Genomic DNA, 27,624 nt, shown 5'->3' with positions numbered 1-27,624 from the left:
TCCTTCACACTTGAGAAAAGGAGGAGAGCCCAGAGTGAATCTCTCCCACCCCATGCCACCCCCTCAGGAGCAGGCACTGGGTCTCTTCTGTTCCCAATTAATCAGAAATTGGTCTGAGACACCTGGATGGATAAAATCCTGCCTGGAATTCCCATGAAGATTCAAAGCCAGATGAATCCAGGATTTACGAGAGGAAGAACTCTCCCAGTTGGAAGCAGGTGGGATGGGCGTTCCCAGTGGAACGAACGATGGGACACACCTGTGGCTGTGGTGACAATCCCTGAGGGACAAACGTGGGGACAGCCATCAATTCATGGCACAGCCCAGAATTCCCTCAGCTTCCCAGGCCAGCTCCTCGTGGATCCCCTGTGCCACACCAGCGTTCCCAGAGGAACACGCTTGGGATACCCCAGTCCTGGGACACCAAAGGAAGAGGGTGGAGGAGCACAACTGGGGGAAGCCACAAGGGCTGAGGCCACTGACAGTGACAGCCCTGTCACCCTCATTGTGGAAGGGGAACAAGCTCCTAAATCCCAGCAAATGAGAAATCCAGGGATTCCCAGGGAAGGCAGTGGGGGACAGCTGAGGAGATCCAGGTGCTGGGAATGGGACACCCAGGAATGCTGAGCCTCTGGAGCAGCCAGCAGCACAGGAGGAGCCTGTGCCACGTCCCAGAGCTGCCTCCAGGGACACCAGGTGAGGGACAAGCACGTGGCTGTGCTGCCACCCCCACCAGAGACGGCTCCCCACAACTGCCCACTCCAAAATCCAGCATTTTCCCACTTCCCCCCTTTCTGAGGCCTGACAGACACCCACAGACTGTCTGCCCTGCTATGTGAAGGTCCTGGTGCCGAGGCACTGAAAACGGGATGAATTCCCAGTGGTTTGGGAATTTTGGAGCTCCACCCACACCTGAGGGCTCCAGGGTTCTGCTCCATGCCAGGAATACTCAGTGCTCCTCCAGGAGCTCCTCCCCCACTGCTGGAGCCTCAAACTGCCACTCAAAGCTCAGATCAAAAGTTTCAGGAGAATCCCAAGCAGCCAACTCTGCCAAGATCCAAATTCCAGGTGCTGCCCACAGAGCTGGAACAGGGAAAGGCTTGGGAAGAATTCCTGGTTCCATCCCTGGCGCTGCTGCCCCGGGTGACACCAGGATGTGGCACTGGGATGAAGTCATGGTGGCACTGGATTCCAGGCTGCCAAGCTGGGAGGGTGTGGGGGTCTCAGGACACCGGGAGCAGTGTCCCCAAAGCCCCCAGAAGGGACACGGCCGGGGTGAGCAGTGGCTCCAGCCCCAGGAAGGGCCACGGTCCCTGCAGTGCCCACTTCAAAATCCATGGGAGTTAAACAGGGATCATCTACTCACAGGGCTGCCCTGGCACCCCCAGCACCCCTGGCACCCCCAGGACTCCCAGTCCTGCCACAGCTGCCCCCATCAGCCCTTGGAGCCAGCGTTTGGCTCCTTCCCTGAGCCCCCAAACCCCTTGGGGCCCCCCAGGCTGTTGTGACAGAGCTGTCATGACTCAGGTTGGAATTTCACCCCTCCCTCCTGCTGCCCTATGGAAAACAGGGAGGTTTGTGGGGCAGGTGTGGGGCTCCAGCCCCTAAAAACCCATATGGACACAGAGATCCTGCTGGGGTGGGCAAAAGAGGCTCCAGGCTGGGAAGTTTTCCCCGCACAGCCAAATCCCTTCAGGCAGAGCCCAAATCCCTTCGGCCACAGCCCGAATCCCAGCGGCTGCAGGCCTGGTGGATCCCAGAGCAGGCAGGACCGGGTGCCCACGGAGGGTCTGGGAAGGGTCTGCCCTCACCAGCTCCATCCTTGCCAAGCTGGCACAGCCAGGCCCAAAGGCGCTGGTGGGGTCTGGGACACAATGTCACCGTGGCGGCCACACGGGGACACGGCGACAGGGACAGAAACTCCCGGCAAAGGCCTGGCCCGGGGCCGGGGGGGGCCGCTGGCACCGCACAGCCCAGGGGGAGCTGCAATACGGAAAAAGCTGGAAACGCTTGCCAGGCCCGCGGAAGGAAGCTCGGCACGGCCCGGAGGGAGGGAGGGAGGGAGGGGAGCAAAACACGCCGGGATCTTTGTGCTGAGCAGCCCCGGCGGCGGCGAGGCTGAGCCGGAGGGGAATTCAGAATTCATGAATCGCTGTAATGAACTGGGGTAATCACCCACGCGAGCGGGTCACTCCGGCCAGAACCCCCGGGCCCCGCTGCAAGCCGAAGCATCCCCCTCCCCTGGCGGCATTATTGTGCCACCTTGCAGGGATGCACAATCGAGAATCCCTTCCGAAACGCGGCCGTTTTCGCCGCGACAGCGCGGCGCTGTGTCGCGATATGAGGCAGCCCTGCCCTTACCCGGGCGGACGCGTGCCGCCTGCCCTGGGCCATGCCGAGCGCTCCGGAGATCCCCGATCAGCTCACGGCCCGCAGCATCCAGCGCCTTTCCCCGGGGTCCCGAGCGATGCGAGCATCCCCCAGGGCTCCGGGAGGGAGCAGGGAAGGGAGGGAGGGAAAATCCCTTTTTGAGGGCGAGGATGCTCCGAAAAGGGAGGGAGACAGAGAATTCCAGCGCTGCCGATGGAGCCACTCTGCGCCAGTGCCGCTCCAGACTTGTCACGGCGCCGGAGCCTCGCTGGGTCCTAACGCGCCCCGCAGGAGGAGCCACCGGCGCCGGTCCAGGCCTCCTCCCGCCCGCCCTGCGGCGGCACCGGGCAGGGCCGGCCCAAATTCACCCCGCAGGGACCCCCACGAGGGTTTGCACCACTCCTTGCGGGGGTTTAGAGGGAAAAACAACGGCCTGGAGGAGCGCGGTTGGTCCCAAATGGGCCGGAGCGGCGGCCGCGGGGGGATGGAGAGCAAAGGGTTAATGAGGGACAGCGCTGATTGTCCCGCTGCCGGCTGTGACAGGTGACAGCGCGGGCATTGTTCATGGGCTCAGCGGGCAGAGCCCAAACTCACCGCCGCAGATCCTCGGGGCACTGCTGCCGGGCCGGTCAGGCTGCCCAGGGGATTTGGGAGCCGCCAGGAGCGGCCGCTGCCAAGAGGGGATTTAGGAGCCACCAGGACTGGCTGCTGCCAAGAGGGGATTTGGGAGCCACCAGGACTGGCTGCTGCCAAGAGCCACCAGGACTGGCCACTAACAAGGGGATTTGGGAGCCACCAGGACTGGCCACTAACGAGGGGATTTGGGAGCCACCAGGACTGGCTGCTGCCAAGGGGGGATTTGGGAGCCACCAGGACTGGGCACGGCCAAGAGGGGATTTGGGAGCCACCAGGACCGGCCACTAACGAGGGGATTTAGGAGCCACCAGGACTGGCCACGGCCAAGGGGATTTAGGAGCCACCAGGACTGGCCACTAACGAGGGGATTTGGGAGCCACCAGGAGCGGCCACTGCCAAGGGGGGATTTGGGAGACGCCAGGACTGGCCACAGACAAGGGGATTTAGGAGCCACCAGGACCGGCCACTAACGAGGGGATTTGGGAGCCACCAGGACTGGCCACTGCCCGACATCCCAGCACATGGAAGCACCCCTAAAACACAGAATATCCCAAGCTGGAAGGGACCCACAGGATTTGGGACCCCACAGGATCAGAGACCCCACAGGATTTGGGACCCCACAGGATCAGAGACCCCACAGGATCTGGGACCCCACAGGATCAGAGACCCCACAGGATTTGGGACCCCACAGGATCAGGGACCCCACAGGATTTGGGACCCCACAGGATCAGAGACCCCACAGGATTTGGGGTCCTTGCCCTCAGCCTCAGCATCGAAAGGGTTCAGCAGATTTAGAAAATCTCAGTTATTTTATCCACAGAAGGAGAAACCTCCTCTGGGGGAAGCTCACCTTGCTTCCCTGCCAGACTCTGGGAGCGAATGTCACCTGTGTCACCAATTCACACACCCATGGACCTTCAATCCCAATAATTCCATCCCCTGCCAGGGCAGGGACATTTGCCACCACCCCAGGCTGCTCCCAGCCCTGGCCTTGGACACTTGCAGGGATCCAGGGGCGGCCCCAGCTGCTCTGGGCCCCTGTGCAGGGCTCAGCAGCTCCCAGGGAAGGATTTCTTCCTAATTCCTAAATTCTAAAGGATTTCTGCTCTTCCTGTCCCCTGCAGGATCCTGCTCTGGGATCCTGGCAGCTCCCAGAGGCAGCAGCAGAACGAGAGCCACGGACACAAACACTTGGAAAGGGCTCCAAGGACAGGCTGGAATGCCAAGAGGGAACTCAAATTCCAGAAAGATTGAAAACTCAAATTCCGGAAAGATTGAAAACTCAAATTCCAGGAAGATTGAAAACTCAAATTCTGGAAAGACTGAAAACTCAAATTCTGGAAAGATTGAAAACTCAAATTCTGGAAAGACTGAAGAGGAAAATCAAATTCCACAAAGATTGAAGAGGGAATTTAAATTCCAGAAAGATGGAAGAGGGAACTCAAATTCCAGAAAGTTTGAAGAGAAAACTCTAATTAGAAAGCTTGAAGAGAAAAAAATCCCAGAAAACTCGAAGAGAAAACTCAAATTCAGAAAGCTTAAAGAGAAAACTCAAATTCCAAAATGCTTGAAGAAGGAACTCACATTCCAGAAAGTTTGAAGAGGAATTCAAATTCCAGAAAGCTTGAAAAGTCCAATTCCAGAAAGATTGAAGAGGGAATTCAAATCCCAGAAAACTTGAAGAGGGAATTCACATTTCAGAAAGCTTGAAGAGAAAATTCAAATTCCAAAATGCTTGAAGAGAAAAAAATCCCAGAAAGCTTGAAGAGAAAAGTCTAATTCCAGAAAACTTGAAGAGGGAAACGCAAATTCCAGAAAAATTGAGGAGGGAATTCAAATTCCAGAAAGACTGAAGAGGGAATTTAAATTGCAGAAAGATGGAAGAGGGAAATCAAATTCCAGAAAGATTGAAGAGGAAATTCAAATTCCAGAAAGCTTGAAGAGAAAACTTAAATTCCAAAAAACTTGAAGAGGAAACTCAAATCCCAGAAAGCTTGAAGAGGGAATTCAAATTCCAGAAAAATTGAGGAGGGAATTCAAATTCCAGAAAGATTGAAGAGGGAATTTAAATTCCAGAATGCTTGAAGAGAAAACTCAAATCCCAGAAAACTTGAAAAGGGATCTCAAATCCCAGAAAGCTTGAAAACTCAAATTCCAGAAAGCTTGAAGAGGGAATTTGAATTCCAAAATGCTTGAAGAGAAAACTTAAATTCCACAAAGCTTGAAGAGGGAACTCAAATTCCAGAAAGTTTGAAGAGGACACTCAAATCCCAGAAAATTTCCCCTAAGTGGAGGAAAACCAGGAAATTCCAGCCTGGAATTCCAGCAGGAATCCGGAGTGCCACCGCTCAGATCATGGCAATTCCTCACCGCTGTCCCCACAGGGCTCTGGGCACTGCAGGACAACCCCAAAGCAGGAAAACCCCAGAGTTTGTTCCAGCTGGAGCACAGGAACAGTCGTTCATTGGAAAAGAAAATGGAGATTTCCACGTTCAACTGAAGCACAAGGAATTGGGTTTTCCCACACAAATACCATTTTATAGGATCACGGGGCGGTTTGGGGTGGCAGGGACATCAAAGGCCACCCAGTGCCACCCCTGCCATGGGCAGGGACATCTCCCACTGTCCCAGGCTGCTCCAAATCCCACCCAAGCTGGAATATTTCCAGTGATCCAGGGGCTTCCCTGTGTTGAAAATCATGGAATTCCAGAATAAAATCATGGAATTCTTGAAGTTGGCAAAGGCTTTTTGAGTCCCAGCCATTCCATTTCTCAACAGAGCAAAGTCCCAGGCACCACTCCCCACCTCCTGCTTTATTTCCTGCCTGGATTTGGGATGAAAATCAAACCCTGAGGGGAAAAAAAAACCTGGAAAATCCTGAGCTGGGAAAGACCCAAAAGGATCCTGAGCTTGAAGGAGAAGCTGAGGTGGGGCAGGAGGGGGGATTAAGGGGATATGGGAAATTTTGGTCATTACAGCTCTGGGAGATGATCCCGAGCTCTCAGGAACACCCCAACCTCCAACAGGGCTTGGCTGCTCCACCCTGCCACAAGCTGGGGATTTGGGGCTCAAAGTTCTCTGGACAAAGAGGAAAAATCCCAAATTTCCCCCCAAACTCAGGCAGTGCCATGTGAGGATGAAAAAAAAAAAAAAACCCCAGGATAAATGAACCTCCCTGAGCCTTTCCCACATTCCCAGAGAAACCCAAAGGAAACCGGAATTTTCCATTTCCTGCTGCTCCGAGCAGGGACGGGCCTGGCACAGGGACAAGGGTCCCATGGCAGGGACACCAGGGACACCAGGGGCACCAGGGACACCGGGGACACCGGGGACACCAGGGACACCAGGGACACCAGGGACACCAGGGACACCAGGGACACCGGGGACACCAGGGACACCAGGGACACCAGAGACACCAGGGGCACCGGGGGGACACGGGGGGACACTGGGGGGACACGGGGGGGACACTGGGGGACACTGGGGGACACTGGGGGGACACTGGGGGACACGGGGGGGAGCGGCCCACAGCACCCTCAGGGTCACACCTGGCTGGGACTGGGGCCATTCAGGCTCTTCTGGGAGGAAGCACCAAGGGTGACAGAGCCCAGGGACCCCCAGTGGCACCCATGGCACCCCCAGTGGCACCCATGGCACTCCCAGGGACCCCCAGTGGCACCCATGGCACCCCCAGTGCCACCCATGCCACTGCCAGGGACCCCCAGTGCCACCCATGCCACTGCCAGTGCCATTCCTGCCACTCTCAGGGACTCCCAGTGCCACCCATGGCACTCCCAGGGACCCCCAGTGCCACTTCCAGGGGTTCTCAGTGCCCCACCTCTGCCACCCCCAGTGCCACCCATGTCACTGCCACGGATTCCCAGTGCCACTCATGCCACCCCCAGGGACTCCCAGTGCCACTCATGGCATTCCCAGTGCCACCCACTGCACTCCCAGGGACTCCCAGTGCCACCCACTGCACTCTCAGTGTCACTTCTGCCACTCTCAGGGACTCTCAGTGCCACCCATGGCACTCCCAGGGATTCCCAGTGCCACCCATGGCAGTGCCCAGCCATGGATCCTGCCCCGAGCCCCCCCGTGGCTCTGCAGGGTCCCCAGGGATTTCCTGTGCCCAGACCCTGTGTGGAACCCATGAGCCCAGAGAATTCCAGAATGTTCCCCGCTCCTCATCCAGCCTTTCCTGGGATCTGGGATCCACGGCAGCCCCAGCCCGGGGAGCCCCAGGAGGAGGGAGGTAAAAAACCTTCACAGACTCCCCCTGTTTACCCAGCAGCAGCAGAATTCCCCCTTTTTTGGGTTTTTATGTAATTTTTTTTTACACATCTCCTGGTGAAATTCCTCCCCAGAGCTGATTTTGGGGTTGGGTTTTTTCAGAAGAGAAATCCTGAACTAACATTTGGGATTTGCTTTTCCATGAGTGAAAATAAACCCAAAGTGAGCTGGAGAATTGTTTTCATTCCTCTCCGAGCCCTGAACACTCCCAGGGGACCCCAAAAGTCCCTGTGTGGAGGGAAACCAGAACTCAGGAATCATGGAATGGTTTGGGGTGGAGGGGACCTCAAAGGTCACCCAGTGCCACCCCTGCCATGGCAGGGCCACCTGTCCCTGTCCCGGGTGGCACCAAGGCCCAGACTCCAGCCTGGCCCTGGGCAGTGCCAGGGGCGCTCTGGGAACTGCAGCCAGGGGAAGCCACGCCCTGGCTCCTGTCCCTCCGTGTCCCCAAGGTCTGGCCAAACCATCTGGGGACATGCAGCCCCCAGAATGAGGCCAGGCAGGCAGGAGGGGACGCTGTGACCCCACTGGGGTGTCCCAGCAGTGCCCATGGAACCGTGGGGTGCTCGAAGGTGAAAACTCCTCAGGCAGCGCCCAGCCCTGGCAATGCCACCACCCGGGATGTCCCCAAATGCCACATGCCCAGGGCTGCTCAGTGCCCCCAGGGATGAGGAATTGCGCCGGAGGAGCTTTTCCACGAAGGAATTCTCCCAAAAACGGAACCCAGATCCTCTGAACACACACAGACAGACAGACAGACAGACAGACAGACGGACAGACAGAGCTCTGAGCCAGGATCTGCTGGAGAAGACGGGAGGAAAAGCAGAGAAAAGGAGGAGGGAGAATTCTCATCTGCATCATTGTGCACCTGGGAAATGGGACACAGGGACCCGGCCAGCAAAGGGTTAATCCCAAACGGGCACCGGGGATCGCACCCGAAACCCCGAAACCCCGAAACCCCGAAACCCCGAAACGCCGAAACCCCGAAACCCCGAAACCCCGAAACCCCGAAACCCCGAAACCCCGAAACCCTGAAACCCCGAAACCAGACGGGGCATGGACTGGGATGGGCTGGAATTCATGGAATGAAATTCACTGAAATTCATTGAAATTCACTGGAATTCACTGAAATTCACTGAAATTCATGGAATAAAATTCATTGAAATTGACTGAAATTCATGGAATAAAATTCATTAAAATTCATTAAAATTCATGGAATGAAATTCATTAAAATTGACTGAAATTCATGGAATAAAATTCATTGAAATTCATTGAAATTCACTGAAATTCATGGAATTAAATTCATTAAAATTGACTGAAATTCACTGAAATTCACTGAAATTCATGGAATAAAATTCATTAAAATTCACTGTAATTGACTGAAATTCATTGAGATTCATGGAATAAAATTCATTAAAATTCACTGAAACTCATGGAATAAAATTCATTAAAATTCACTGAAATTGACTGAAATTCATTGAAATTCATGGAATAAAGTTCATTGAAATTCACTGAAATTCATGGAATAAAATTCATTAAAATTGACTGAAATTCACTGAAATTCACTGAAATACATGGAATAAAGTTCATTGAAATTCACTGAAAATCATGGAATAAAATTCATTGAAATTGACTGAAACTCATGGAATGAAATTCATTGAAATTCACTGAAATTCATGGAATAAAATTCATTAAAATTCACTGTAATTGACTGAAATTCACGGAATAAAATTCATTAAAATTGACTGAAATTGACTGAAATTCATGGAATTAAATTCATTGAAATTCATTAAAATTGACTGAAATTCATGGAATAAAATTCATTAAAATTCACTGAAATTCATTGAAATTCATGGAATAAAATTCATTGAAATTCACTGAAATTCATTGAAATTCATGGAATAAAATTCATTGAAATTCACTGAAATTCATTGAATTCATTGAAATTCACGGAATAAAATTCATTAAAATTGACTGAAATTCACTGAAATTCATTGAATAAAATTCATTCAAATTCACTTAATTTCATTGAACTCATTGAAATTCATGGAATAAAATTCATTGAAATTCATTAAAATTCAGTGAAATTCATTGAGATTCATGGAATAAAATTCATTGAAATTCACTGAAATTCATTAAATTAATTCATAAGAAATTGGTGTTTAAATTCATTGAAATTCATTAAATTCACTGAAATTCACTGAAATTCATTGAGATTCATGGAATAAAATTCATTAAAATTCACTGAAATTCACTGAAATTCATTGAATTGATTGAATAAAATGCATTGAAATTCATTAAATAAAATTCATTGAAATTCACTGAAATTCACTGAAATTCATTAAATTAATTAATAAGAAATTGGTGTTTAAATTCATTGAAATTCACTGAATAAAATTCATTGAAATTCATTAAATAAAATTCATTGAAATTCACTGAAATTCACTGAATTCATTGAATAAAATTCATTGAAATTCATTGAATAAAATTCACTGAAATTCATTAAATTAATTCATAAGAAATTGGTGTTTAAATTCATTGAAATTCATTAAATTCACTGGAATTCATTGAATAAAATTCATTGAAATTCACTGAATAAAATTCATTTAAATTCATTGAAATTCATTGAAATTCATTAAATTCCTTGAAATTCCTTGAAATTCATTGAATTCATTGAATAAAATTCATTAAAATTCACTGAAATTCATTGAATTCATTAAAATTCCTTGAAATTCACTGAAATTCATCCATAAAAAATTGGTGTTTAAATTCACTGAAATTCACTGAAATTAATTCATAAGAAATTGGTGTTTAAATTCATTGAAATTCATTAAATTCACTGAAATTCATTGAATAAAATTCATTAAAATTCATTGAAATTCATTAAATTAAATTCCTTGAAATTCACTGAATTCATTGAATAAAATTCATTGAAATTCACTGAAATTCATTGAAATTCACTGAAATTCATTAAAATTCCATGAAATTCACTGAAATTCATCCATAAAAAATTGGTGTTTAAATTCATTGAAATACATGGAATTCATTGAATTCACTGCAATTAATTTATAAGAAATTGGTGTTTAAATTCACTGAAATTCACCAAAACTCACTAAATTAATTCAGAATAAATTGGTGTTTAAATTCACTGAAACTCACCGAAACTCATTAAATTAATTCAGAATAAATTGGTGTTTAAATTCACTGAAATTCACTAAATTAATTCAGAATAAATTGGTGTTTAAATTCACTGAAATTCATTAAATTCACTGAAATTCCCTCAATGGATCCACCCAAAATTGCCGTTTACATTCACTGACCGATGAGATTTAGTACAAAATCCCAGAATAAAGAGTTCCAGAGTTTTCCCCATTTTTTTCCAACTTTTCCCCGATTTTTCCCAATTTTTTCCTGTTTTTTCCCGATTTTTTTCAGATTTTTTTCCCAATTTTTTCCCCATTTTTTCCCGATTTTCCCCGCTTTTTCCCCCGATTTTTTCCCAATTTTTTCCCGATTTTTCCCTGATATTTTTTTCCTATTTTTTCCTGATTTCCCCCCGATTTTTCCCGCTTTTTTCCCCGATTTTTTTCTATATTTTCCCCGATTTTTCCCCGATTTTTCCCCAATTTTCCCACGATTTTTCCCCGATATTTTTCCCCGATTTTTCCCCGATTTTTCCCTGATATTTTTCCCTATTTTTCCTGATTTTTCCCCGATATTTTTTCCCTATTTTTTCCCTATTTTTCCTGATTTTTCCCTGATATTTTTCCCTATTTTCCCCGATTTTTCCCCGATTTTCCCCCAATATTTTTTCCCTATTTTCCCCGATTTTTCCCCGATTTTCCCCCGATTTCCCCCGATTTTTCCCTGATATTTTTTCCCTACTTTTCCCCGATTTTTCCCGATTTTTTCCCCGATTTTTCCCCAATTTTCCCCAATTTATTCCCCCTCTCGGAGCTCCGTCGGGCGCTAGGACCCCCCCGCCGCTGGAGCCTGCGCCCTGCTCGGCTGCACCGCGGCACCGCAGCCCCCGCAGCCTCCACCTCCACCTCCACCTCCTCCTCCTCCTCCACCTCCTCCTCCTCCTCCACCTCCACCTCCTCCTCCTCCTCCTCCTCCACCTCCACCTCCTCCTCCTCCACCTCCTCCTCCTCCACCTCCTCCTCCTCCTGCTCCTCCTCCTCCACCTCCACCTCCTCCTCCTCCTCCTCCTCCACCTCCACCTCCACCTCCTCCTCCTCCTCCTCCTCCACCTCCTCCTCCTCCTCCACCTCCACCTCCTCCTCCTCCTCCTCCTCCACCTCCACCTCCTCCTCCTCCTGCTCCTCCTCCTCCTCCACCTCCTCCTCCTCCTGCTCCTCCACCTCCTCCTCCACCTCCTCCACCTCCTCCTGCTCCTCCTCCACCTCTTTCTCCTCCTCCTCCTCCGTCCTTCCCCGTCCTCCCGGCTCAATCCCGCCGCATTCCCGGTGATTTCCCGGCTGGGATCGACGCTCGCGGCCCGGACAGCAGCGCCGGACACGGCGGGAGCTCAGCGGGCACGGCCGCGGGTACGGGCAGGGCCCAGGGGATTTAGGAGCGCGGGGAACGGGAGGGACGGAGGCGCTCGGCGGTTCGGGGGTGCTCGGAGCAGAAACTGCGGCGTTTGCAGCCTCTCGGAGCCGCTCGGAGCCGCTCCGAGCAATTGCGGGATCGCAGCTCTGCGGCCTCGAGCTTTAAGGAATTCCTGAGCTGCCTCTGCCCGAGGAGGGCGGGAATGAGGGCGTGGAGAGGGGGAATGAGCAGGGGAAGGGACTGCAGAATGCATGAACAGCAACCCAGCAAACTTCAATCCATGAAAAAACCCCAAACTGATCCATCAAAACCTCATTGCTTCAAAAAAACCCCAAACTGATCCATCAAAACCTCATTCCATCAAAAAAACCCCAACCTGATCCATCAAAACCTCATTGCTTCAAAAAACCCCAAACTGATCCATCAAAACCTTATTCCATCAAAAAACCCCAAACTGATCCATCAAAACCTTATTCCATCAAAAAACCCCAAACTGATCCATCAAAACCTCATTCCATCAAAAAACCCATTCCTTAAAAAAAACCCCATTCCATCAAAACCCCATTCCTTCATAAAACCCCATTCCTTCCAAAAACCCCATTCCATCAAAAAACCCCAAACGAAGCCATCAAAACCTCATTGCTTCAAAAAAAACCCATTCCTTAAAAAAAAACCCATTCCATCAAAACCCCATTCCATCAAAACCCCATTCCTTCATAAAACCCCATTCCGTCAAAAAAACCCCAAACGAAGCCATCAAAACCTCATTCCGTCAAAAAACCCCAAACTAATCCATGAAAACTTCGTTCCATCAAAAAACCCATTCATTCAAAAAACCCCATCCCTTCAAAACCCCACTCCTTTAAAAAACCAAACTGATCCATCAAAACCCCATTGCTCCAAAAAAACCCCAAACGAATCCATCAAAACCTCATTCCTGCCAAAACGCCATTCCATCAAAAAACCCCATCCCTTAAGAAAAACCCCATTCCTTCCAAAAACCCCATTCCTTCCAAAAACCCCATTCCTTCCAAAAAACCCCACACTAATCCATAAAAACCCCATTCCTTCCAAAAACCCATTGCTTCAAAAACCCTATTCATGCAAAAAACCCCATTCCTTAAAAGAACCCCATTCCGTCAAAAAACCCCATTCCATCAAAAAAACCCAAACTAATCCATCAAAACCCCATTCCATCAAAAAACCCCATTCCTTCCAAAAACCCCATTCCTTTAAGACCCCACTCCCTCCAGAAAACCCAATCCATAAAAACCCATTCCCTCAAAAAAAACCCCATTTCATGCAAAAACCCCATTCTAGCAAAACCCCCTTTCCTCAAAAACCTCAATCCATCCAAATCCTATTCCTTCCAAAAAAACCCCATTCTATCAAAACCCCCTTTCCTCAAAAAACCCCCCAATCCATCAAAACCCCAATCTCTGCAAAAAAACCCCAATCCACCACAAAACCCCAATCCATCAAAAAAAAAAAAACCCAATCTATCAAAACCCCATTCCCTCAAAAAGCCCCAATCCCTCAAAAAAAAACCCAGTCCACCAAAACCCCATTCATAAAACCTCCAATCCCTCCTAAAAACCCCATTCTATCCAAACCCCATTCCCTCAAAAGACCCCAATCCCTCCTAAAAACCCAATCCATCAAAACCCCATTTAGTCAAAAAAACCCCAATCCCTCAAAACCCCATTCATAAACTCTCCAATGCTCCTAAAAACCCCATTCTATCCAAACCCCAATCCTTCAAAAAAACCCCAATTCATCAAAACCCCATTTCCTCAAAAAAACCCAATTCATCTAAAAAACCCCAAACCCTCCAAAAAACCCCAAATCCCTCAAAACCCCATTTCCTCCAAAACCCCAATTCATCAAAACCCCAACCCCTCCAACAAACCCCAATCCCTCAAAACCCCATTTCCTCAAAAAAACCCCAATTAATCAAAGCCCAAATCCCTCAAAACTCCATTTCCTCAAAAACCCCATTTCCTCAAAAACCCCATTTCCTCAAAAAACCCCAATCCCTCAAAACCCCATTTCCTCCAAAAACCCCAATCTCTCCAAAAAACCCCAATTCCCCCAACCCCAATCCCCCACCCCCGATGCACCCAAACCCCCGCACGCAGAGCCCCCGCAATCCCCCCCAATTCCTCATTGCCCCTTTGGAAACCCCCAAGGATGAAACCCCCGGGGTAACCCCAAAACATCCCGGAACTCCGGTTTGGGAATCTGGGAATTCTGGGAATGCCCCCTTGGGAATTTGGGAATGCCCCGTGGGAATCTGGGAATTCTGGGAATTCTGGGAATGCCCGTGGGAATTTGGGAATTGTGGGAATTTGGGAATTCCCAGGTGGGAATTTGGGAATTCTGGGAATTTGGGAATTCCGGGTGGGAATTTTGGGAATTCTGGGAATTTTGGGAACTCCCAGGTGGGAATTTGGGAATTTCCAGGGGGAATTTTGGGAATTCCCAGGTGGGAATTTGGGAATTCCGGTGGGAATTTGGGAATTTTGGAAATTCCAGGTGGGAATTTAGGAATTCTGGGAATTCCTGGTGGGAATTTGGGAATTCCAGCGGGAATTTAGGAATTCTGGGAATTCCAGGTGGGAATTCTGGGAATTTCCAGTGGGAATTTGGGAATTCTGGGAATTTGGGAATTCCCGGTGGGAATTTGGGAATTCCATGTGGGAATTTGGGAATTTTGGGAATTCCGGGTGGGAATTTGGGAAGTCTGGTGGGAATTTAGGAATTTTGGGAATTCTGGGTGGGAATTTGGGAATTCCAGGAATTCTGGGAATTCCCAGTGGGAATGTGGGAATTCTGGGAATTTCCAGTGGGAATTTGGGAATTCTGGGAATTCCCAGTGGGAATGTGGGAATTCCAGGTGGGAATTCTGGGAATTCCCAGGTGGGAATTTGGGAATTTTGGGAATTCCATGTGGGAATGTGGGAATTTGGGGAATTCCCGGTGGGAATTTTGGGAATTTCCAGTGGGAATTTGGGAACTCTAGGTGGGAAATTGGGAATTCTGGTGGGAATTCTGGGAATTCCCAGTGGGAATTTGGGAATTCTGGGAATTCCCGGTGGGAATTTGGGAATTCTGGGAATTTGGGAACTCCCGGTGGGAATTTGGGAATTCTGGGAATTTCCAGTGGGAATTTGGGAATTCCGGTGGGAATTTGGGAATTCCCGGTGGGAATTTGGGAATTCTTCGAATTTCCAGTGGGAATTTGGGAATTTTGGGAATTCCTGGTGGGAATTTCCAGTGGGAATTTGGGAATTCCGGTGGGAATTTGGGAATTCCAGTGGGAATGTTGGGAATTCCCCGTGGGAATTTGGGAATTCCGGTGGGAATTTGGGAATTGCGGTGGGAATTTGGGAATTTGGGAATTTCCAGTGGGAATTTGGGAATTTTGGGAATTCCAGGTGGGAATTTGGGGAATTCCCGGTGGGAATTTGGGAATTGCGGTGGGAATTTGGGAATTTGGGAATTGCGGTGGGAATTTGGGAATTTGGGAATTGCGGTGGGAATTTGGGAATTCCGGCACTCCCTGAGCTCTCAGGAGCGAGGCTCAGCAAAGGCCCTGCCTGCGCTCCGTGCCTCAATTAACGCTGCCTCATTAATTACTGATGGGGGCGGGCACACGAACCCCAACCCCCCCCGTTCCCGGGGCCAGCAGGGGATGTGCCCACGGCCGCCCTAACGAGCCGCCCCAATTAGCGCAGCCCTTAATGAGCCCGGGGCCGAGGCCGTGCCCCAAAGGGAAACCCCGAGGGGAACCGGCCCCGGCCCATCAGAGACCCCTCCCAGGAGCCTAAAGCGCCCTAAGTGCCCCAAAATGGGCCTAAATCCCCTCTAAACAGCCCCAAAATGGCCCTAAATGCCCCAAAATGGGCCTAAATGCCCCAAAATGGGCCTAAATCCCCTCTAAACAGCCCCAAAATGGGCCTAAATCCCCTCTAAACAGCCCCAAAATGGGCCTAAATGCCCCAAAACGGCCCTAAATGCCCCAAAACGGGCCTAAATCCCCTCTAAACGGCCCCAAAATGGGCCTAAATGCCCCAAAACAGCCCTAAATGCCCCAAAACGGCCCTAAATCCCCTCTAAACAGCCCCAAAATAGCCTGAAATGCCCCAAAACGGGCCTAAATCCGCTCTAAACAGCCCCAAAATGGCCCTAAATCCCCCAAAATGGGCCTAAATCCCCACTAAACAACCTTAAATAACCCCAAAACAGCCCTAAATGCCCCCAAACAGCCCTAAATAACCCCAAAACATCACTAAATCCCCTCAAAACAGCCCCAAAATGGCCCTAAATCCCCCAAAACGGCCCTAAATCCCCTCTAAACAGCCCCAAAATAGCCCTAAATGCCCCAAAACGGGCCTAAATCCCCTCTAAACAGCCCCAAAATGGCCCTAAATCCCCCAAAATGGGCCTAAATCCCCACTAAACATCCTTAAATAACCCCAAAACATCACTAGATGCCCCCAAAACAGCCCTAAATCCCCTCAAAACAGCCCTAAATCCCCACTAAATGCCCCAAAATGTCCCTAAATCCCCACTAAAAATCCTTAAATAACCCCAAAACAGACCTAAATCCCCTCAAAACAGCCCCAAGTGCGCCCTAAATGTCCCAAAATGTCCTTAAATCCCCACTAAATGCCCCCAAATGGCCCCAAAATGTCCCTAAATCCCTCCTAGATGCCCCCTAAATGTCCCTAAATGCCCCAAAAGGTCCCTAAATCCCCACTAAATGCCCCAAAAGGTCCCTAAATCCCCACTAAACGCCCCAAAATATCCCTAAATCCCCACTAAACATCCTTAAATAACCCCAAAACATCACTAAATGTCCCAAATCAGCCCTAAATCCCCCATAAATGCCCCTAAAAACCCCTAAACCCTTTTCAAATGCCCCTAAATGCCCTCAAAAAGCCCCAAATCTCCCCTAAACAGCCCTAAATGCCCCCAATACAGCCCTAAATATCCTGCAGATCCCTCCACAATCCCAAAATGCCCCTAAAAACCCCTAAATCCCTTCCAAATACCCTGAAATGCCTTCAAACACCCCTAAATCCCCTCCAAACATCCATATGGACCTTCCCACAACCCCAAAATGCCCTCAAACACCCCTAAATGCCCCTCAAGCATTCCTAAATCCCCTCCAAACACCCCTAAATCCCCCTAAAACCCCTCCAGCCTCTCCCAGAACCTCAAAAAGCCCCCAAACCCCCCTAAATCCTCCCTAAACATCCCTAAATCCTCCCGCACACCCTCCCACAACCCCTAAATGACCCTAAAACCCCTAAATCCCCTCCAAACACCCCTCAATTCCTCCAAACATCCCGAAATATCCCTGCAGCCCCCTCCACGACCCCAAAAACCCCGAAATCCCTTTCAAATACCCCTAAATGCCTTCAAACACCCCTAAATCCCCTCAAAGATCCACACAGACCCTCCCAGAACCCCTAAATGCCCTCAAACACCCCTAAATCCCCCCCAACGCCCCTAAATGACTCAACACGCCCCTAAATCCTCCCCAAACACCCCCATAAAGCCCTAAATACCCCCAAACACCCCCACAAACCGCTCACAGCCCCTAAATATCCCCCAGATCCACCCCCACACCCCTAAATCCCCCACATCAAGATCCCCAAAAAGCCTTTTCCAGCCCCCTAAACCCCCAAACCGCCCCAGACCCACTCAAATCTCTCACGCATCACTCAAAAAAACCCCTAAAGCTCCTCGAGCGCCCCTAAATCCCTCCCACAACTCCCTAAAAACCCCTTTAGCCGCACCCAGACCCTTGAAACCCCCTCAGATCCCCCTCAATCCCCTCACAACGAAGCGCCCGCAGCCTCCCACCAGCACCGCCCGACCTCCCCGTGTCTCCCCCGCTCCAAATCCACATCTCCCGCCCCAAATCCCCCATCCCCGCTCATTCCCGGCACGCTCCGGGAAGCCCCGACCCCCTCAGGCCTCCCCCGGTACCTCCGGCCCGGCCGCTCCCGGTACCGTCGAGCCCGCCCGGTCTCGAAGCCCCCGCGGGCTGCCCCGGGCCGTGCCTGACGCGTGGGGCCCTCCCCGCCCTGCCCGTACGGGCGCGCTGGGAGTCAGGCACGGCCCAGGGCAGCCCGCGGGGGCTGTAAGGGCGGAAGGGTCCTCAGGCTGTGCGCATGCGCAGTGCGCAAAGTGAAGGCAGCGAAAGTCATGGCGGGGCCAGGCCCGGGGAGGAGGATGAGGAGGAAAAGGAGAAGGAGGAGGAGAAAGCAACGCGACGGGACGGGGTTAATCGGCTCTCGGTAAGTGCTCCCGGGCTGGCCAGGCTGGCCCGCAGCAATGGGGTGGTTGCGGGAGGTGTTGCCATGGGAACGGGGTGTTGATTCTTTGGGGTTTGGCTGGGGTTGGGTCCTGGTCGTGGTTCTGGTTGGGATTTTGGGATTTGGGGAGGGGACCGCAAAGCGGGGGGGGGGGGTCTCAAGGTCCCCGAGGATCCCCAAGGACAGGCTCGAGGAAGGGCCGATGGAAGGGGGGAATTTCCTCCCTTGGAATTTCCCTGCTGGACCCGATCCGGTCCCTCCGGGAAGGGTTTGGGCCTGTCCCGGTGTCCCATCCCCGGTGCTCCATCCCCGTGTCCCATTTCCAATGTCCCATCCCCGGTGTCCAATCCCAATGTCCCCTCCTGCTGTCCCATCCTAATGTCCCCTCTCGGTGTCCCATCCCCGTGTCCCATTCTTAGTGTCCCATCCCTTAGTGTCCCCTCCCGGTGTCCCATCCCCTGTGTCCCATCCCCAATGTCCCATCCTGGTGTCCCATCCCATTGTCCCCTCCCGGTGTCCCATCCCAGTGTCCCCTCCCGGTGTCCCATTCCCAGTGTACCCATCCCCAATGTCCCATCCCATGTCCCGTTGTTGTCTGTGGGAGTTCCCATTGGACTCTGCCCTGGTGACGGTGACAGTGGCACACGGCCCTGCCCTGGTGACGGTGACAGTGACAGTGGCACACAGCCCTGCCCTGGTGATGGTGACGGTGGCACACAGCCCTGCCCTGGTGATGGTGACGGTGACAGTGACGGTGGCACACAGCCCTGCCCTGGTGACAGTGACAGTGACGGTGGCACACGGCCCTGCCCTGGTGATGGTGACAGTGGCACACAGCCCTGCCCTGGTGACAGTGACAGTGACAGTGACAGTGACAGTGGCACACAGCCCTGCCCTGGTGACAGTGACAGTGACAGTGACAGTGACGGTGGCACACGGCCCTGCCCTGGTTACTCACCGTGCTCCCCTGTCCCAGAGCTCTCTCAGTTCCCTCTGCTGTTCCTCAGCTGCTTCCTGGAGGGACTTTCCCAGTTCCCGGGAGTCTCCTCCTGTCCCAGAGGGTCCTTTTCCCGTACCTGAGGTTCTTTCCCCATTTCCTGGGGTTCTTTCCCCATTTCCCAGTGTATTGTCTCCTTTCCCGGGGTTTTTCCCATTTCCAGGGTTTTTTCCCCATTTCCCAGAGCTCTTTTCCCATTTCCCAGGGTCTTTTCCCCATTTCCCGTTGGGTTTTTTTCCCCATTTCCCGTTTGTTTTTTTTCCCCTGTCCCAGGGATGTCCTGGTGGCACAGTGCCCACAGTGACTGTCCCTGTGCCCATGCAGGGATGCCCAGCAGTGGGCAGTGCCCATGGTGACTGTCCCTGTCCCTGTGCCCATGCAGGGATGCCCCAGGGGCGGGCAGTGCCCACGAGGGCTGTCCCTGACTGTCCCCGTGCAGGGATACCCTGGCAGCAGGCAGTGCCTGTGCCAGCTGTCCCTGACTGTCCCTGTGCCAGGGATGTCCTGGTGGCACGGTGCCTACAGTGACTGTCCCTGTGCCCATGCAGGGATGCCCCAGCGGTGGGCAGTGCCCATGATGGCTGTCCCTGACTGTCCCTGTCCCTGTGCCCATGCAGGGATGCCCCAGCGGTGGGCAGTGCCCATGGTGACTGTCCCTGTCCCTGTGCCCATGCAGGGATGCCCAGCAGTGGGCAGTGCCCATGCTGGCTGTCCCTGACTGTCCCTGTCCCTGTGCCCATGCAGGGATGCCCCAGCGCCGGGCTGTGCCCATGCTGGCTGTCCCTCTCCCTGTGCCCATGCAGGGATGCCCCAGCAGTGGGCAGTGCCCATGCTGGCTGTCCCTGACTGTCCCTGTCCCTGTGCCCATGGTGACTGTCCCTGTCCCTGTGCCCATGCAGGGATGCCCCAGCAGCAGGCTGTGCCCATGCTGACTGTCCCTGTCCCAGGGATGTCCTGGTGGCACAGTGGCTGTCCCTGACTGTCCCTGTCCCTGTGCCCATGCAGGGATGCCCCAGCGCCGGGCCGTGCCCACGCTGACCTCGCTGTGCCTGCAGAGCCTGGCCCAGCACATGCAGAGCCTCTGGGCCAAGGACTACAGTGACAATTACCTGGACGAGTACGAGTTCCGCTTCCTCGTGGGGCCCTTCAACGACCTGGGTGAGCTCTGGGGGGCGCCCCGGGCCACTGGGACCCCCGGGGGGATGGCAGGGGGTGTCCCCAGGCGTGGCTGACCCCCCTGTCCCCCCCAGCCTGTGGGCTGGTGCAGGAGCTGTTGCGGCTGCTGGGGACGAGCCGGCGGCTGTCGCGGGCAGCGCTGCACCTGCTGCTGCTGCCACACCTGCGCCAGCTCAGCCTGAGAGCCTGTCCTGCCCTGGCCAACAACGCCCTGGGGCACCTCATCGTGCTGCGCTGCCAGGTGGGCACGGGGCAGGGGCTGGGAGAGGGGCACGGCTGCTGTGGGTTAGGGGATGGGGCTGGGAGCGATGTCTGTGGGGTTGGGACAGTGAGGCTGGGCGTGAACCCCTCTAAGGGGATGGGAGAGTGGGACAGGGGTGCCCATCCTTTGTGGGGCTGGGGGTGCCCACTTTTCATAGTGCAGGGGGGATGGAGCTTGGGGTGGGTGGGTGCTTACCATCCATGGGGCAGGGGGTGACAACACTCTGGGGGATCAGGGCTGTGGGGTAGGGGGAGTTAGGTTGGGTGTGACCCCCTCTAGGGGATGGGAGAGTGGGACAGGGGTGCCCATCCTCTGTGGGGCTGGGGGTGCCCACCTTGCATAGGGTAAGAGGAATAGAGCTTGGGGTGGGTGCTCACCATCCATGGGGCAGGGGGTGACAGCACTCTGGGGGATCAGGGCTGTGGGGTAGGGGGAGTTAGGTTGGGTGTGACCACCCTCTAAGGGGATAGGAGAGTGCACCTGGGGGTGCCCACCTTCCATGGGCTAAGGGGGATAGAATTTGGCATGGGTGCTCACCATCCATGGGGCTGGGGGTGACAACACTCTGGGAGTGCCGTGGTGTGTGGGGCAGGGGGAGTAAGGCTGGGTGTGACCACATTCTAAGGGGATAGGAGGGTGGGACAGGAGTGCCCATCCTCTGTGGGGCTGGAGGTGCCCACCTTGCATGGGGTTAGGGTGGATGGAGCTTGGCATGGGTGCTCACCATCCACGGGGCTGGGGCTGACAACACTCTGGGAGTGCCGTGCTGTGTGGGGCAGGGAGAGTTAGGTTGGGTGTGACCCCCTCTAGGGGATGGGAGAGTGGGACAGGGGTGCCCATCCTCTGTGGAGCTGGGGGTGCCCACCTTGCATGGGGTTAGGGGGGATGGAGCTTGGGGTGCTCAGCATCCACGGGGCTGGGGGTGCCATCATCCATGGGCCGAGGGCTTGGGACAGGGGGAGCAGACAGAGCCTGCCCACCCTCTCTGAGTCTTGCAGGGGGTGAGAGTGGCATCCGTGCGCCCCTGCCCGCCCCCCTGAGGCTGTCCCCGTGTGGCTGCAGGGTCTGAGCGTGCTGGAGCTGGGCGGCTGCGGGCGGCTCTCCCCGTCCGTGCTGGTGGACCTGGCCGAGGGGCTGCCCCGCCTGAGCCGCCTGGGGCTGGCCCACACCCAGGCCAACCTCCAGGTGCTGTCGGCCGTGGGCTCCTGCTGCCGCCACCTGCGGGAGCTCGATGTCACCGGCTGCAGGAAGGTGACGCCGCGCGCCCTGCGCCACCTGGCCTACGACCCTGCCGAGCGGAGCCCGGGCTGTCCCGTGCTCCGTGTGCTGCTGGCCCGCGACCTGGAGCACGCCGGGGACGGGGACGCGGTGGCTGCCGTGGCCTTCGTGCTGCTGGCCCTGCCGTGCCTGGAGGTGCTGGCACACGGTGCCCTGCCGGATGCCCTGCGGTTGCTGCACTCGGGGGAGCTGGGTGGCACCGAGGACTCCGAGGGATTCCCCTCGCTGGAGGAGCTGGCGCGGGGCCGGGAGGCTGCAAAGGAGGGAGCCCCGCTCACGCTGCCCCTGCGGCAGCTGGAGGAGGTGGAGGAGGACGCCCTGAGCACCGTCCACGCCGTCTGTCCCCAGGCCCAGGAGGTCAGCGTGTGGCTTGGGGACAGTCCCGGCTCCTCAGGGCTCCGGGAGCTGCCGGGCTGGCATCGCCTGTCCCGAGTGACGCTGGGCTGCTCCGGGCGGCACGGCCGGGCGCTGGCAGAGCTGCTGCCCCTGGCACAGGGCCTGGGCACCCGCCTGCGTGCCCTGACCCTGCACGGCTTCACCTGCCGGGACCCTCTCTCGCTGCCCGCCCTCCTCGCCGGCTGCCCCGGCCTGCAGAGCTTCAGCGCCGAGCTGGAAGTGCCACCGGACCCCCACGCCCACCAGGAGCCCCCCGAGGAGGAGCTCCCCGCCCCGGCACCACGCTGGGCCACCGACCTGCTGCCCCGGGGGCTGCCCCAGCTCCAGAGCTTCTCGCTGAGCCTGGCCGGGCCCGTTCCAGCCGCGCACGGGCCGGTGCTGAGCTCCACGCTGGCCTCGGTGCTGTGCGGGGCCCCGCGGCTGCAGACCCTGCGCCTGCTGGCGCTGCCCTTCCCGCTGGACTCGGTGCTGGAGCCGGCGCTGCCGGGGCTGCGGGAGCTGCGGGAGCTGTCGCTGGCCGGGAGCCGCGTGTCCCCAGGCGCCGTGTGGCAGCTGCTGGGCTCCGAGGGGCCCCTGCGGCGCCTGGAGCTGTCCCGCTGCCCCGACATCCACCGGCGCGACTACGACAGCTTCCTGCAGGAGGTGAGGAAGCAGCGCCTGGAGCTGGACATCACCTGGGAGTAGCGCCGGGGTTTTTAATAAAAGCGTCACAGTCACTGGCCGGTGCCGTGTTGTCCCCTCGGCAGCAGCCAGTGGAGTGGGGTGACATCACTGGGGTGACATCCTGGTGGCTCAGCCCTGCTCCGAGAGCCCCGTCAGCCGCTCCGATGCCTCCCAGAGCTTCCGTGCCAGCGCGGGGTCGCGGGCGGCCGCCGAGGGCAGCGCCAGCCGGCAGCTGCTGTCGAAATATTTCCCGGTGATGCCCTCGGCCTCCTCCGAGATGGCGCAGAAGATGGTGCTGGCAGCGCCCTGCTCGGCTGACTGTGGGCAAATGGGGGTGAGCAGAGGTCTGGCACCCCCCTCCCACCCTGCTGCCCCCAGGCTGGGCAGGACCCGACCCCGCTCACCTTCATGAAGGGGCGGAGGAGGACGAAGAGCGCCCGCACGGGCCAGCTGAAGTGGCGCATGATGCTGGTGCTCACCACGCCCGGGCTCAGCGCGTTGGCCGTCACCCCTGCCAGGCCGCACCGTCAGCAGGGTGGGCACCCCAGGGACCCCAAATCCCTCAGGGAGCAGCAGGAGCAGCCTCCAGCCTGACCACAGCCGGGGCTCTGCCACCCTTGGGGGACCCCAGCGAGTCTCTCAGACCCCCCAGCTCTGCCAGCAGCCCCTGAGATCTGGCACAGGGAGTTGGCACAGGGGTTGTCCCCAGGGTGCCACGGCCCAGCACCCACCTGTGCCCTGCAGGCGCCGTGCCAGCTCGGCGGTGAAGAGCACGTTCATCAGCTTGGTGCTGTTGTAGGCGGCATCGTGCCCGCCCGGGCGCCGCTGCCCCGTCAGGTACCCGCCGTCGGCCGTGCCCACGCTGTGCCGGAACGACGACACGTTCACCACCCGGGCGGGCGCCGAGGCCTTCAGCAGCTCTGTGCCAAGCAGGGCGTTGGTGTTGCGGTGCCATGCCATGGTTTGCCTCAGAAACCCCGGGTTCCTCCCTGATCATTCCCTGCCAGGTGTGTCAGTCTCCTCTCCTTCCCCCTCCCAGCACTGTCTGTCAGTCCTGGCATTCCAGAGGGGCCTTGAGTGATTGGGCAGATTCAAAAGATGCCCTCCACGCCCTGGGGGACATTGGGCCATCCAGCTGTCCTTTGTCCCTTAAAACCTCCTAAAACCTCCTTCTTGGTGGCTCCTACCCTTTCCCTCCTCCCCTTCCTCAGGTAAAAGAGCAACCACGGGGTCAGGGAGCTCTGTTGGAGGAGTTGCCGGACTCAGAGGCCTGTGGGCCACAATAAAGCTCTGGATCCAAACCCTCCATCAGAACCGACTCCTTTCCTTCACCATTGCCTTAAAGCTTCTCCACCAGAGGTAAACCTGAGGACCACCAGAGCTCCTGCGTGCCTGGACTTGCCTCCAAGCACCCACTGCAACATCCAGCCAGCCAAAAAGTGTCCCTGGGGTGAAACACCACACACCCAGCCAGCCAAAAAGTGTCCCTGGGGTGAAACACCACACATCCAGCCAGCCAAAAAGTGTCTCTGGGGTGAAACACCACAGTGCTGCTATTTGGTTCGTGCCAGACCATCCAAGGCACATCCTGTCTGCTATATTAGTAGTTATACCAATAATTACCAATATAGGTGGTGAGCGAGGAGGAGTCCCCAGAGCCCCCCATGACTCCCCCGGCCCCTGCACTCACCCAGGAGGAGGTTGGTGAGCAGGAACGGGCCCAGGTAGTTGGTGGCAAAGGTTTGCTCCAAGCCTTCTGACGTGATGGCGAAGGGCAGCCCTGAAAGGAGGGTGGCTGTGGAAACCCAGGGCACACAGGGAATGTTTCTCTGTCTGCTCTGGGGTGCCCTGACCCCCAGGGGAGCACTGACTCTGACCCTCATTCATGGAGAAAGTTTCCTAAACTCCAAAACAGACTGGAATCCACTAGGGTGTGAAGTAGATTGTAGAGAGCAGTGCAGGTGTATCACTTGGGGAGAAATTGAGGTTTTGGGATTTTTAGTATGTTGTGGATGGCAGCAAGATGGAGGGCACAGGGTGTCATCCTGGGTTTCTTCCTCATGCTTCTTCCTTCTTCTCCATGGGTTTGGGTGGCATTTTGTAATTGGGCAGAAAAGTCTGCATTGGGATCAGTTATTGGGTTAAAAGGGAAAATAACACAGGTGTCAGCTCTTAATTGGATGGTTTAGTCTTAAAAGACCTTGTAACAAGAGATTGTTGGCCATTTTGTGCCTTCTAATGAAAAGCTGCTGAACTCACAGTAGTGAGACTTTTACTGATAAGAAATAATAAACACTTGAATCCAAACACAGAATGACAGAATCACAGAATGATGAGGTTGGAAGAGACCTCTAAGATCATCGAGTCCAACCTGTGCCCTCACACCTCAACCAGACTCTAGCCCCAGGTGCCATGGCCAGGCTTTTTAAAACACATCCAGAGATGGTGATTCTACCCCCTCCCTGGGAAGAGCATTCCAGTGCTTTATTATTCTTTTGGTGAAAAATTTCTTCCTAATATCCAACCTACACCTTCCCTGACATAGCTTGGGACTGTGTCCTCTGGTTCTGTCAGAGACCGACCCCAGCTGTCTGCAACCTCCCTCCAGGAAGGTGTAGAGAGCAATAAGGGCACCCCTGAGCCTCCTTTTCTCTAGGCTGAACAGCCCCAGCTCCTTCAAACGTTCCTCACAGAGTTTGTGTTTCAGCCCCTCACCAGCCTTGTGTTTGAGCATCTCAACGTCCTTCCCAAACTGAGGGGCCAGAACTGGACACAGCACTCGAGGTGTGCCCTCATCAGTGCCAAGTACAGGGGCAGAATGACCTCCCTGGGCACACCATTCTACAGGGCAGAATGACCTCCCTGCTCCTGCTGGGGACATACCATTCCTGAGGGGCAGAATGACCTCCCTGGGCACACAATTCTACAGGCACAGAATGACCTCCCTGCTCCTGCTGGTCCCACACCATTCCTGAGGGCAGAATGACCTCCCTGCTCCTGCTGGTCTCACACCATTCCTGAGGGCAGAATGACCTCCCTGCTTCTGCTGGTCCCACACCATTCCTCAGGGCAGAATGACCTCCCTGGGCACACACCATTCCTCAGGCACAGAATGACCTCCCTGCTCCTGCTGGGGACACCATTCCTGAGGGGCAGAATGACCTCCCTGCTCCTGCTGGTCCCACACCATTCCTCAGGGCAGAATGACCTCCCTGCTCCTGCTGGTCCCACACCATTCTACAGGGCAGAATGACCTCCCTGCTCCTGCTGGTCCCACACCATTCCAATCCAGGCCAGGAGCCATTGGCCTTCTTGGCCACCAGGGCAGATTTCTGGCTCAAATTCCACCTGCTGTCGAGCAGCACCCCCGGGTCCCTTTCTGCCTGAACACTGGCCCCAGTTTGTAACATTGTAGGGGATTTTTGTGGCCAAAATGTAGAACTCTCACTTAGACTGATTAAACTCCACGCTGTTGCACTTTGCCCATCCATCCAACCCATCTGAGGCTCTCTGCAGAGCCCTCCTTCCTTCCAATAGATCAACACCAGCTCCCAGCTTAGAATCACCGTCTCCAATGCCTTCAATCCAGACAGACAAACCGACAGCTGGTACCCCCACAGCGGGGCAGTGCCGCGGGCATCGGGACGAGGCTCTGGACCCCTCGTGGCCGGAGGGTTTTGCCCGGCACCTACCGGTGACTCCGGCGTTGTTGACCAGCACGTCCAGGCGCGGCTCCTCCCGCAGCACGGCGGCGGCGAAGGCTCGCACCGAGGCCAGCGAGCCGGTGTCCAGCAGCCTCAGCAGCACCGCCGCGTTCCCGGTGGCCGCCCGGATCTCCCGCACGGCCGCCTGGCCCCGCTCCCGGCTCCGGCACGCCAGGATGGTGCGGGCATTGCGGCGAGCCAGCTCCATGGCCACGCACTTGCCGATGCCTGCGGGACACGGAGGGCGTGTGGGCTGATCCCAGACAGGTCCCGCTGCTCCTTTGGGGTCCGTGCCCCCGGGTTTGGGCAGCCCCTGCCACGGCCAAAACCACCCAGCAGGAAATGGAGGGCGCTGGGGAGGGGATGGAGCACGGCACGCGTGGGGTCACTCTGTCCCTGGGGGCGAGTGGACATGCCAGTCCCAGCATCTCCAGCAGTGGCAGTGGAACACAGCTGGGAGCGGTGACCCCATCCCTGGTGTGACATGGTGGCTGCGCTGGCCTTGTCCGTCAGTCATTAACAGTCCCGAGTTAAGGAAGGTGAGCAGAGGGCACCGGGAGCACACTGTGGGTGCCCAGGGATGGCCGCCAGCTTCTTCCGCAGCCAAAGCAGGGACTGGGGTCCCGGCTGGCCAAGGGACACCCATGTCCCCTGCAGGCCACCCCGCAGCCATCGCGCCACCTCCCCCAGACGTGTCCCCGCCCTCCCTGCTCACCGCTGTTGGCTCCGGTGACAATCACTGTCCTGCCCGTCAGGTCAGTGGGACACTTGCGGGGGTCCCAGGGGCTCCTGCGGGTGGCCCGGAGCAGCAGGGCCAGCAGCAGGAGCAGGAGGAGCCACCACGGGGGGCTCAGAGCCCCCAGCAGCTCCATGGCCGGGCACGGGGTGGCGCTGGGGACAGAGGTCACAGCGGGACCTTTGCCCGGCCGGTGGCACGGCACGGCACGGCACGAGTCCCTCTGCTCCGTG

The 27,624-nt window shown here is 54.9% G+C and overlaps 3 protein-coding genes across 9 annotated transcripts in view; 1 reads left to right on the top strand and 2 right to left on the bottom strand.

The window, feature by feature from the left end:
• Nucleotides 1-17,908, bottom strand: part of DCTN1 (dynactin subunit 1) — a 66,347-nt gene extending 48,439 nt beyond the window's left edge. For 5 of the 7 annotated variants that reach the window (XM_036382391.1, XM_036382393.2, XM_036382394.1 and 2 more), the window contains exon 1: nt 2,362-2,604. In XM_036382391.1, coding sequence (XP_036238284.1) covers nt 2,362-2,394 — 33 coding nt within the window. In that variant the 5' untranslated portion in view covers nt 2,395-2,604. Of the gene's footprint in view, nt 1-2,361; nt 2,606-17,850 lie in introns of those variants that run through there. The other 2 variants (XM_036382395.2, XM_036382392.1) reach the window with 2 other exon arrangements.
• LOC118686272 (uncharacterized) lies at nt 11,682-24,257 on the top strand. Its single transcript, XM_036382399.2, has 5 exons — nt 11,682-11,846; nt 18,044-18,161; nt 20,182-20,334; nt 20,427-20,593; nt 21,677-24,257. Exons 3-5 carry the CDS (start codon nt 20,184-20,186, stop codon nt 22,970-22,972), a joined length of 1,614 nt encoding a protein of 537 aa, XP_036238292.1. The 5' UTR covers nt 11,682-11,846; nt 18,044-18,161; nt 20,182-20,183; the 3' UTR covers nt 22,973-24,257.
• Nucleotides 23,081-27,542, bottom strand: LOC129046678 (retinol dehydrogenase 12-like). The gene is made up of 6 exons (XM_054514675.1): nt 27,371-27,542; nt 26,644-26,883; nt 24,642-24,731; nt 23,683-23,871; nt 23,356-23,462; nt 23,081-23,269 (listed from the first exon to the last, which is right to left on the bottom strand). The coding sequence occupies exons 1-6, from the start codon at nt 27,525-27,527 to the stop codon at nt 23,081-23,083; spliced, it is 972 nt and encodes a 323-aa protein (XP_054370650.1). The 5' UTR covers nt 27,528-27,542.
• Between the last annotated feature and the right edge of the window lie 82 nt (nt 27,543-27,624).

The sequence above is a fragment of the Molothrus ater genome, chromosome 4 (genome assembly GCF_012460135.2).
Source record: "Molothrus ater isolate BHLD 08-10-18 breed brown headed cowbird chromosome 4, BPBGC_Mater_1.1, whole genome shotgun sequence".
Classification (NCBI taxonomy): Eukaryota; Metazoa; Chordata; class Aves; order Passeriformes; family Icteridae; genus Molothrus; species Molothrus ater.
This window is presented reverse-complemented; position numbering and strand designations above follow the sequence as displayed.